The sequence below is a fragment of the Notolepis coatsorum genome (assembly GCF_963971535.1).
Source record: "Notolepis coatsorum genome assembly, chromosome: 15".
NCBI classification, from domain to species: Eukaryota; Metazoa; Chordata; class Actinopteri; order Aulopiformes; family Paralepididae; genus Notolepis; species Notolepis coatsorum.
In genome coordinates, this window is record NC_140179.1 from 8586162 (window position 1) to 8599276 (window position 13115).

Here is a 13115-nt window from a genome sequence, read left to right on the forward strand (position 1 = left end):
CTGTGAAAAAAGCTCTGATTATCCCAAGACTGGTAAAATAGATTCCTTACCGCAGATCAGATGTTCTCCAAAAAGATTATTCCAATTCCTGATCGCCATTCCAAATATCGATTGCGTTTATTGATCCAACGCTGGGTACTGTAAACACACATTCTCCGCTGTTCTGCGGCTCGGCAATGACTTCGATCGTCTCGGGTTACTTGTCTGACAAGTAAAATGTGGAAGCAGGACTTTTTTTTTCTCCATGCTTTTCATTCAATCCAATCCAAAGGGGTGCAGTACCATCCTGAGAGACGATAGGGGGTGGTATTTTCCCAATGGAGCTCAGAGAGAGTTCCAGTGGTAACGTGAGGCTAGATTGATGAAATATGAATGGAAATCGCTAAAAAAAAAAAAAAAAAAATCTAAAACGAGCTCTCTCGTCTCTCTGGCACTAAACGGTTGGCATGAACTAACGAGAAATCTCGTCGTTGGCACTCAGTGTTAAAACTGTTGGTCTTGATCTAGAGAAGGTGCTGAATGAGCTCAGTGAGCGAGCTCGGTTCCAGCAGAATTTTAACATGGTTATTGACCGGCAAAGATGCAAAAAAAAATAAAAAAAATCATAATTTATATTCTTTGTTTCATCACAATTTACTCAAGCCTAGTAACAGACACAATATGTCTGACACTGGGAATACATTCACTGAGGTCCATAGATGTCAACATGGAAATTGACCTTGTAGAAGTGGAGCAATCTTCTATTTACTTGGGCATGTACTTTTAGGCGAAATCTCTGAAAATAGGGCTACAGCTTAAATATTGCAATGTGGCTCTTAAAAACTGGCTAGCCAACATAGAACATATATTACTGCTGTAAAAACTTCAGGTTAGCTCTCGCTCCCAAATACACTGTAAAGGACTAGCTCATCTTTAATAAAGGGGAACACAGCAATTTTTTTTTAGCTATAGGCGAAATTACAACAAATCTTGGTCTGTTTAATTTGTACAAGACATTTTGTAGTTTCGGGATATGTGTGAGATTATGGGCTTTTAATAAATCAGATTATTCTTTTGGCGGATGTTCCTTTAAGCTTTGTTTAATCTTTTCTTTGGAGTTGATGGCATAAAATACAAACGGCATGATGGTCAGACGAACCTATTGGTTTCAGTGTAATGCGTATTGCACCTGTAGAATCACAGATGATGTCTAGAAAAGCTGTTGGATGGTTGTGTGGACACTTATCACTCAGGCTGCATTCAGTTCAGATGTTTTTCCTTTTCATTATATACACCCCACCCACCCCAGGGTCAAGGATGGAATCCTCAAAATGCCTGAACGTAAAGACGGCGGCTGACAAAGACGACCGGTCAGTTTCTGAAAGGAACCTGTTAATATATTCTCTCCTAACGAGGCGACAAAACAATATCCCTTCTGGTCGAGGTTCCACCTTCATCGACGGCACAGACGCCTCGGCTCTGCATGACTCACTCCATGGGGGGGGGGGGGGGTGTCAGAACTGAACACAGCCTTGGTCTTGAAAAAAAAATAAAATAAAGGAGAAACATTGAGGGAGAAAACTCCAGAAAAAGGTGGGAATGAACATTTGAGAGCGTTTCCTCTCCTGAAACTGGGCTCCTGGTCCTCCATCCTGCCTTCCATGAAGGCAAGAGACACTTCGCTAACCTGCATGTCACACAATATGAATGTTTCCTATTGTAGCTTATTAGGCTATTCTGTTGGGTGTGTGTGCCCCCCGACCCCCCCCCCCACAACATTTTCATGTGTATTTATTGAAAATAATGTAATGAGGTAAAAAAAAGATAATTTATTAAAAGAACATTATAACAGTGTTGGGTCTTCCATTTCTTGCTATCGATTCTTACAAGTTGTGAAAACAAACTGCAACAGGTAATAATGAAACATGCATGTACAATTCTAAAAAGCTACTCTGCTACAGGTTCAAACATTATTCACACACTCCAACACTAGGAGGCGGTAATGTCTATATAAACTCTGTTGGTCCCTCTGGAAACTACTAGTCCACAGAGGATCTACTGTATACACAAAGAACATATTCCAACTCAAACCACAACACAACAGCTACAGTCAAAGACGGTGGGTTCATTTCTGTGGTACAAAATCTGGACAGGGTTTGAAATGCGGCGATGGGTCTGGTGTGGATTAAAAAGCGCTGATCTGTCTGCTCCTCCGTGTTGTTGCTCTGATGAGGCGAGCGAGAGCGGTCGCTCAGAAGACATTAAATAAGACATGGAGGTCCTGAAACCCTCAGGACTCCACCGTCTTGGATTTCAAAGCGCTCTCCAAGATCTTCCTCTTCCACTCTTCATAGTCCTGTGCCGTTTCCTTCTCCTCTTCATCCTCCCTGCGTTGCTTAGGAGGAGATGTGAGTAAACTTCCCTCTAGAGAGAGAGAAAGAGAGGGGGAGAGAGATATGAACATCTACCACCTCACATAACTACAGGGTCTAATTTTTTTACCAATTATGATCGACTGCCTGTTGGGGAAAAGCAAGAAGTAGCGGAGCGTGGTCAGAGCAGATTCGATCGCAAGGTGTCGCTCAAAAAATGACATCTGACCGCAAATGACATCTGGTCATAAATCAATATTTTTCAGAGTGTTGTATAAAAGTTGCGATTTTAATTTCAAACGTATTCAAGTATTAACATCATGAACATGTCACAACAGCATGTAGAATGTATATTATCATCAATACGTTAGTTTAGCAATAGGTTAAAAGTGTCATTAGATAGATTTAACTTTTCGATTTGGTCAATTCTATCCGCGATGGGTGACCATTTTGGATATTTTTAACCATGGGAATTGTAGTCTTTTTGCGGCCATTTTGTAGCCGAGTTCCACAGATATGGTTCTGCGGCGTTATTTCTAAACCTAGCCGCATTTCTGGCAAGACGCTCTGATTGGCCGACGCCCGTTTCTACACTGGTTAAGCTTAGGCACTCTTTCGAAGTTGGTTAAGGTTAGAGTTTGTCTTAGAGCGTGACGGCAAGTTCTTTCGACAGTTAAGCTTAGGCACTCTTTCGAAGTTGGTTAAGGTTAGAGTTTGTCTTAGAGCATGGCGATAGAACACCAGGTAGTTTGCAGGCTGTTCGACGCGGAAATGGGCAAAGACACAGCTCGTCACGTGATTGGGCAAACATCAGAGAGCGTCTGCCAGAAATGCGGCTAGGTTTAGAAATAACGCGGTTCTGCGTTGAACGTTTTTAAAACTACACTTCCTGGAAGATTTTATGGGGTTCAAGGTTCAGAGTTCTGTATCAATTATTTCAATAACTGTTAATATTTGGGATAATAAGCCACAGGTAACGTTTTTGACAAATATTGAAAGGCTTTCAAGTTTCTCTTCCCTATTGTTAACATGTAGGAACAATTAGATCTGAAATTTGTTTCAAAATGGTTGCACTGTGGGGAAAATAAAAAGGTACAGCAGATTACATTATCTGTTCTTATGCACGCCTACTCAGGCATTTGAAAGATAATATATGTACAAATTGGCTATAATAAGGTAATTTATAAGCCTCCTATTCTATAATAAAGTTTTCAAATTGCATTGGTCCGGATGAGAGAATTCAGTACTGTATCTACAGAACCTTCCGTTTAATAATCTTCCTTTTATTAATTTCCTTAGATTTTTTGTACACATGATCTCAAGAAGGTACTGAACGAGATCAGTGGCAGTCTTTAATGTTTGGTCATTATTAGCATGGTGTTATTCACTGTCAAAGATGCAAAGAAAAATCATAATTGATATTCTCCTTTGTTTCATCACAATTTAAGCAAGCCTAGTAATAGACACAATATTTCTGACACTGAATACATTCCCAGAGGTCCGTAGATGTCCCTAGATACCAATAATATGCAAATGGCCCTTGTAGAAGTGGAGCACTATTCTATTTACCTAAGTATATATTTTAGGCGGATTTTCAGAATAGGCTCCGGGTGGAAGAGGTTAAAGCAGGGTTCCCACAGACATTGCAAAATGAAATTCAAGGACTTTCTTTTTTTTTATCCACTTTTTCTCCCATTTTCTATTTTTCTCCCATCCAATTCAACCTTCCCCTGTCTTTGAACGCTGTTTCATGCCTCCCACAAGCCGGCTGCAATGTGGACTAAGTCATACATAGCACGAGTCCCCTCTGATACTCGAGGTAACTTTCCACCTGCGCGGCTCGATCTTTCAGCGTCAGGGGTCTGGGCTTTGGAGGGGCCCCGCCCCCGTCGCTTCCTGATTCTACTGCGCAGGTGCACCAACCGACCTGTAGGAGTTGCTGTCCACAACGCCCAATCCCCACCCATCAGTTTCCCTCCCCCTAATACTGCCAATGTGTATTAGTGCGGACGACCAGCTAAACTGAAAGCAATGTGGAGCGCTGGGCTCGAACAGGGAGGCGTACCTGTTCGAGCCCAGTCTCCAGTATTTGTGGTGAGCGCCTTGCACCACGTAGCTGCCAAATTCAAGGACTTTCAAGTACTTTCCTAAGCACTATTTTTCATTTTAAAAGGGCATTTAGAAGGATACACTTCACTTTTAAATGCTGTTATTATAGAAAAAAAATCGTATCCAATATTTATGGCTTAAAACCAATTTCCGACAATTAGTTACACTTTAAATTAAAAAAGATTTAATTTCTTGATTCAGATTTTTTTTTTATCATGGATGAACAAAACTTTCAATGCAAATGGTTGATTTTAATTTCAAGGACCTTGTTAAAAAAATTGGCTGTTTAAGGAATTCCAGGGCTCGACTTTTTTTTGTAAAAAATCAAGCACTTTAAGCACTTTAGGTTAGTCGACTGAGAAAGACAAGCAATACCAGTGCAATATGTCCAAAATATAATCTTACAATAGATCACATGACTGCATCTTTGTTTTAACGAACCATTTGCATTCCACCCCCCGCTCTTACAAGTGCCACTAACATCTAATATGAACTGCACTTTGCAAAAGAAAAATAATAAGACAAGTATATAATGTGACAGACTCACCTTCCCCCGCCTGTTGGATGCTCTCGGCCAGCGTCTTGGGTCTCTTCTGGGTGCTCCTCGCCGTCTCCTTCAGAGAGCTTTCCTCTGGTGAAGACAAAGCAAGTGGGAATATATCACTGCTGACATACTGAACAATCTACTCAACTGACGCATAATCCACCTAGATACTCACACAGGGTTTCTGCAGGTTTCAACAAGTTACATTGAAGACTTTTAAAAAAAAGACCACTTTGAATATAATTGAATGCCTATTTCATGGCTGCACTGGTAAACATGTATGAAGGAAAATGACTATGAACAAAGTAATTCCATATGAATAGTTATAATAATATTTAGGGATGCACAATGATTATCGGGCCGATATCAGCAATTATGACGTCATCCTGATAAAATTATTGATAGCTCCGATAATATATAATATATTTTTTTTTGGTAAAAGAAATGCGGTGTGGGATGAAGGGTGTTTGTTTTTACTGTAGGCTCCTCCCGTTTTGCCAGTACTGTGGTACGACTGATGGCGTGTGGTTTAGGAAGAGGGAGTTTTTCACAAATCCAGCGCTCCCCTTCTCATGCCTGGCTGTGACGTAGCCACGTAACTTTCAGAAGCAGCGCGTATAGTAAACATGGCGTCGGTAGTGTGGGACTTTGTCAAAGTTTCAGAGGAAAACAGTTTGCTTGCTATTTGTAACAAATGCAGAAGTTCCACGAGGAGAGAAAAGGGCAACAAGCTACGACCCATCCAACATAATAAGTCACCTGAAACATCACCACCGCTACGATGGTGTATTAAAAGCCTACGACGACGCCGAGCAGCTAAAGGCTAAGCTAATCCAAAGCCAGCTGCAAAGGAACCGGCGGGGCTTGTACCTATTGACGAGGCGTTTGCGAAATTAAAGACGTTTGACAGAAATGACCCAAGCGATCTCTAACTTGATCACAGAAATGATGGCACTTGACGACCAGCCCTTTTCCCTCGTTGAAGACAAAGGATTACGTCGGCTACCTCGTCATTTAAAGCCCAGGTACATAATTCCCACTGATCCGACCAGAATTTAAAAAAACGGTAGAAGAGTTATCAAAAAAATAACAATACAGGGTCAAACGTGTGTCTCTCTATCCCTCCCTCTCTCTCTCTCTCTCTCTCTCGCTCTCTCTTTGAGAAAAAAACGAAAACAATTGAAAGTTTGAAACCTCAATGCTTTAGTAGTTTAGTGGGAAAAAAGGGTTCACTCAGTCATTTATATGGATTATTATAAGTAATATAATTTATTTATTTGTTTTTGATACTGTGAGGAATGCACTTTTTCAGTTTGTATACTTTGTTTACTGACTGTCCGATTTTACCTGCCAGTATTGAATTTGAATCCCAGGCTTATGCAAAGATTTGCAACAGTTCTGAGGCCTTTATTTTATTTTTACATCACTGAGTGATGAACCTCACTATGGCAATTGGCAAATGTTTACAAGTTATTGACGGATTGTGAAATTTGTGATTCAAATCATATTTATTTGGAAAAATAAATATAGTCACTTTATTTGAAGAGTCAAAACTGTTGTCTTGGCTTTGTTTTGTTCATAGTAGTAACGCTCATGTCATGATAAATCTGGTTAGTCAAAACTACAGGAAAACGCATTGTAAAAATAATAATACAATAAATATATATATATTATCGGTTATCGGTATCGACCTTGAGGAGCAGAAAGTTATCGGTATCGATATCGTGGTAAAAAAAAGCTACATCGTGCACCCCTAATAATATTATTATATGAATTTTTATAATAATATTATATTAATTGTTGGAGGAACTGCTAGGCTATTACTGTACTTCTTACTTTGCAGCCTGGACATCTCCCCCAAACACATTTAAAACACGATACAGAGAAGCAGGGGTGTAAAGTACTTGAGTAATTGTACTTCGTTACAATACTTAAGTACTGTTTTTGGGGATTTGTACTTTACTCGAGTATCATTAGGTTTGTATACTTGTACTTTTAGTCAATTACATTTCAGAGAAAAAAACTACTTTTTACTCCTTACTGTACATTTAAAATGCAGACCTACAAAGTACAAAGTACAAATCTCACAGGTCCAACCATTTTAATTAGTATATTTGTTTCTCTGGCTGAACTAACGTTAATGTTATTAATCCTGCAGCCGCTCTTTATTTAAAAACAGACAATCAAATCCCCATCAATGGAAAATGAACCCGCCCATACCCATGCTGATTGGTCCTTGTGCAAGACTAGGAAGCGGGGATCTTTGATTAAACACCTGCTATCAGAAGAATAGACAGTCAGAAAACGTTTTTACTTTTTAGTACATTTAAAAAGTAAAAACTTTTTTACTTTTACTCAAGTGTGTTTTAGCCAGATACTCTTGACTTTTACTCGAGTACGATTTTGAGACGGTACTTTCACTATAATTTCTGGGTACTTTTTATACCCCTGCAGAGAAGTCATCGCAACTTAGAAGTACCTTCCTATTCCAATACGTCAAATCATATGGATCATATTTAATCCTTGTGGTGTTCGGGTCATTGGGACCCGTTTTCAATATTCACTAAAAAGATAAATGATACAATGAATGATTTTCTTTCAACACGACTCATTGGCTCATATTCTGTTAAATAAAAAATGTCATTAAGTGCACACTATGTGTACTGCCAGCCCGCCCCCACACATTAATTACTTCAATTACGACTGCCTCCACCTTGTTTCATTCTATTTATTGAAGATAAACATGATTTATTACATTCACATCTCGATTATAATGATTTTTTATTTTTACAGACATATTTTAATCACACAAAAAACAAATACCAGTTTTATTAATAAATGTGATCTAGCATAGGTACATCCATATATATTACTTGAGATAAAGTTAACATCCGTTAAGTATTTTCACATACATTTTTATGGCTTTATTGTTTTGATTGCGTTTGTGGACATGATTGACAGCAAACATGCAGACAGGTGCAGTCTACATGGAAATCCTCTAAAAAAAATTAAAAATCACTCAAATAGTTACAAATAGCTTTTAAGCGTGAATTGAAAAAAAAATTGTGTTTCCTTCCAAGAAAAATCTCACTCATCCAACCTACTGTAGCTAAACTCATGTACCATCACAGACCCTCAAGACCACTTACTGCATATGTCCTGTCCCAGTTTGTGGAGCTGAACACACAGCCGGTCAAAAATGGCCTTCTTGGCACCAGACGAGGTGGCCAGCTTCCTGTCCACTCGGACCTTCAGACACCTGCACACGGACAGACACAGTGGAAGGAGCCGATTGGTTAACGACACACAGTGGGAGGAGCCGATTGGTTAACGACACACAGTGGGAGGAGTGGATTGGTTAACGACAAACAGTGGGAGGAGCTGATTTGTTAACGACACAGTGCGATTTCCGCTCTGAGGAAACAAGCATGGTCTGGTGGACGACTGTGGTACTACAACCTATTAGGAGGACATTTGTTTATCCAAATCCATGACATATCGAGTCATATTTTGGCCAGAATAAATACAATTACGTGGCAATGTGAATACACTGCAATACATTCTCTTTATTTAAACTTGTAGTAAAAAAAACCTGCAAATTGCAGTTTTACAATGCACATCCAAGTTAAATTGTTTGTAATAAATTGTGACCCTATATAATAATAATAAACTTTATTTGAATAGCACCTTTCATACAGAAACTGCAGCTCAAAGTGCTTCGCAACAGAAAAAAGACGGGCATAAAACGAGCACGTAAAGTGCAGACATATAAAATCAGTCACATTAGGATCTAACATCCCAACAGGCAGGCCACCTTGTTTATGGTTCGATTCAGTTTTAAATATATAGACCTCTCAATAGATTGCCTTGATATTTTGCCTTTGCCAGTGACTTTGATCTTCAAGATTCGGATAAGTCGGGTCCTACTATTATTATACCGATCAGTGGTTCAACTAGAAGAAGAGGAGGAGATTCTGGGTGCTTCACTGACTTGCAGGCAGAATGCAGAGCGGCGGTGGTGAAGAGAGGCTTGGACAGGTCCAGGTCTTGCTGCTGGGCTGCGGGAAGACTCCGCTCGTATCTGGAAGACAGGAAGGAGCACGCGGTGACACACAGGTTAAGAGTCGAAGGGCGCGGGGGCGGAATGTCACACCCCGTCATGGTATCTCTCCACTGGCAGTATTCACGCGGCGAGCGAGTGGGCGTATCGATTAACCCTTTCACTGCCACGACAGAAGGTTAACCCTTTACTATCACACTCCGTCTCGTTATCTGCTAGCTCTGTCTGATACAGATCAACTATCCGTCTCGTTATCTGCTAGCTCTGTCTGATACAGATCAACTATCCGTCTCGTTATCTGCTAGCTCCGTCTGATACAGATCAACTCTCTCCGTCTCGTTATCTGCTAGCTCTGTCTGATACAGATCAACTCTCCGTCTCGTTATCTGCTAGCTCTGTCTGATACAGATCAACTATCCGTCTCGTTATCTGCTAGCTCCGTCTGATACAGATCAACTCTCCGTCTCGTTATCTGCTAGCTCCGTCTGATACAGATCAACTCTCCGTCTCGTTATCTGCTAGCTCCGTCTGATACAGATCAACTCTCCGTCTCGTTATCTGCTAGCTCCGTCTGATACAGATCAACTCTCCGTCTCGTTATCTGCTAGCTCTGTCCGATACACATTTAGTCTAAAAGACTAACTAACTTTGTGGTGTTTACTTGCGTACTTTACCTGCATACTTCACATGTTTACCTGCGTACTTTATGTGTTTAACTTGGTACTGTACATGTTTACCTGCATACTTTACGTGTTTACCCATTTACCTACATACTTGACCTACTTATCCTGTTATCACCTTTAGCCTTTGAATCCATTCTGTCACTTTGCACCGTTTATCAACACTGATTATTGTAAATGAGAGCCATTCCGTTGTTGTTTATGCTGCTTTTTTAATGCATCCCGCCACTTTGCACTCAGTGGTGTGTTCAATTGGTACCTCCCAGCAGGGACCAGAATGTAAGCTATGATGCCCATGTTATTGTTTGTAATACAGACGTACAGTTGACACACGCTCTAGTCTCCCGTCTATTTCTATGTGCAACAAAAACTCCGCGAGCAACGGGTCCAATGGTCCAACATGCTTTGCATCTTCACCATTCCTAAGTAGAGCCCCGTTACTGCTTGTTCTATTGTAGCGTACAGGTGGTTCGTGCATAATTCGTGTAGGCCTGTCCCCGACTGAGGATTTGTATAGAAGACGCCTATGATTGGCCAAAAGTAGATTCTTCTTTTTTTTGTCCGATGACGTCAACGTTTAGTTTACCACGAAACGAAACCTATGAAGTGTGCCGCACGACGCACGTTCACGCGCACGATACACGCTTACCTAGGATTTTACTTGATTCAACAACAACAAAGCAGTCGGGGCAATGACGAGCCGAAAGCGGTTGCAAGTGTGGTTACACTTTACAAAGCTAGATGCATACAACGCTCGCTGCTTTATTATATACATTAACAAATTGTTCTAAATAAATAATAATAATAAATTATTAGAAGCTTGGACAAATTTTTTACAACTGAGGTAGGTAGAATTATTATTATAATTTTTTTTACACTAAAGTACAGAAAAAAGGTACCGTCACATATAGAGTTAGAGGACTTAGGGCTCAGTCACATATAGAGTTAGGGGACTTAGGGCTCAGTCACATATAGAGTTAGAGGACTTAGGGCTCAGTCACATATAGAGTTAGGGGACTTAGGGCTCAGTCACATATAGAGTTAGGGGACTTAGGGCTCAGTCACATATAGAGTTAGAGGACTTAGGGCTCAGTCACATATAGAGTTAGAGGACTTAGGGCTCAGTCACATATAGAGTTAGAGGACTTAGGGCTCAGTCACATATAGAGTTAGAGGACTTAGGGCTCAGTCACATATAGAGTTAGGGGACTTAGGGCTCAGTCACATATAGTTAGAGGACTTAGGGCTCAGTCACATATAGAGTTAGAGGACTTAGAGCTCAGTCACATATAGAGTTAGAGGACTTAGAGCTCAGTCACATATAGAGTTAGGGGACTTAGGGCTCAGTCACATAGAGTTAGAGGACTTAGGGCTCAGTCACATATAGAGTTAGAGGACTTAGGGCTCAGTCACATATAGAGTTAGGGGACTTAGGGCTCAGTCACACATAGAGTTAGGGGACTTAGGGCTCAGTCACATATAGAGTTAGGGGACTTAGGGCTCAGTCACATATAGAGTTAGGGGACTTAGGGCTCAGTCACATATAGAGTTAGGGGACTTAGGGCTCAGTCACACATAGAGTTAGAGGACTTAGGGCTCAGTCACATATAGAGTTAGGGGACTTAGGGCTCAGTCACACATAGAGTTAGAGGACTTAGGGCTCAGTCACACATATAGAGTTAGGGGACTTAGGGCTCAGTCACATATAGAGTTAGAGGACTTAGGGCTCAGTCACATATAGAGTTAGAGGACTCAGGGCTCAGTCACATAGAGAGTTAGGGGACTTAGGGCTCAGTCACATATAGAGTTAGGGGACTTAGGGCTCAGTCACACATAGAGTTAGAGGACTCAGGGCTCAGTCACATAGAGAGTTAGGGGACTTAGGGCTCAGTCACATATAGAGTTAGGAGACTTAGGGCTCAGTCACATATAGAGTTAGAGGACTTAGGGCTCAGTCACACATAGAGTTAGAGGACTCAGGGCTCAGTCACATAGAGAGTTAGGGGACTTAGGGCTCAGTCACATATAGAGTTAGGGGACTTAGGGCTCAGTCACATATAGAGTTAGGGGACTTAGGGCTCAGTCACATATAGAGTTAGGGGACTTAGGGCTCAGTCACACATAGAGTTAGGGGACTTAGGGCTCAGTCACACATAGAGTTAGAGGACTTAGGGCTCAGTCACATATAGAGTTAGAGGACTTAGGGCTCAGTCACATATAGTTAGGGGACTTAGGGCTCAGTCACATATAGAGTTAGGGGACTTAGGGCTCAGTCACATATAGAGTTAGGGGACTTAGGGCTCAGTCACACATAGAGTTAGAGGACTTAGGGCTCAGTCACATATAGAGTTAGGGGACTTAGGGCTCAGTCACATATAGAGTTAGAGGACTTAGGGCTCAGTCACATAGAGTTAGGGGACTTAGGGCTCAGTCACACATAGAGTTAGGGGACTTAGGGCTCAGTCACACATATAGTTAGAGGACTTAGGGCTCAGTCACATATAGTTAGGGGACTTAGGGCTCAGTCACATATAGAGTTAGGGGACTTAGGGCTCAGTCACATATAGAGTTAGAGGACTTAGGGCTCAGTCACATATAGAGTTATGGGACTTAGGGCTCAGTCACACATAGAGTTAGAGGACTTAGGGCTCAGTCACATATAGTTAGGGGACTTAGGGCTCAGTCACATATAGAGTTAGGGGACTTAGGGCTCAGTCACATATAGAGTTAGGGGACTTAGGGCTCAGTCACATATAGAGTTAGAGGACTTAGGGCTCAGTCACATATAGAGTTAGGGGACTTAGGGCTCAGTCACATATAGTTAGAGGACTTAGGGCTCAGTCACATATAGAGTTAGAGGACTTAGGGCTCAGTCACATATAGAGTTAGGGGACTTAGGGCTCAGTCACATATAGAGTTAGGGGACTTAGGGCTCAGTCACATATAGAGTTAGGGGACTCAGGGCTCAGTCACATATAGAGTTAGGGGACTTAGGGCTCAGTCACATATAGAGTTAGGGGACTTAGGGCTCAGTCACATATAGAGTTAGGGGACTTAGGGCTCAGTCACATATAGAGTTAGGGGACTCAGGGCTCAGTCACATATAGAGTTAGAGGACTTAGCAGTGGCGGCGCGTATCAGACCCGGGCCGGGGGGCGGGGCCACATGACCGGGCCCTTTAAAAATCGCTCAGTCAGTATAGATTACAATTTAAAACAATGTTTGAAAGAAAAGTAACTAAAGAAAGTGTAATATTTAAGATTTCGTTTCTACAAAGTGTATAGAAACGAATATATATATATCAGATAATGATATAACATAATATAAAGTCCAACAAACCACAAGGACGAAAACATAGCCTAATAAAATGA

General features: G+C 41.2%; 1 protein-coding gene across 1 annotated transcript in view; it reads right to left on the reverse strand.

Moving 5' to 3' along the window:
- Positions 1–1788: 1788 nt before the first annotated feature.
- orc6 (origin recognition complex, subunit 6) overlaps positions 1789–13115 on the reverse strand; it is a 29272-nt gene continuing 17945 nt past the window's right edge. The window contains exons 4-7 of the mRNA XM_084331198.1: positions 8996–9085; positions 8154–8263; positions 5008–5091; positions 1789–2403 (exon numbers count right to left, since the gene is read on the reverse strand). Of these exons, the coding sequence (XP_084187324.1) occupies positions 2270–2403; positions 5008–5091; positions 8154–8263; positions 8996–9085 (418 nt within the window). The 3' untranslated portion in view covers positions 1789–2269. The remainder of the gene's footprint in view (positions 2404–5007; positions 5092–8153; positions 8264–8995; positions 9086–13115) is intronic.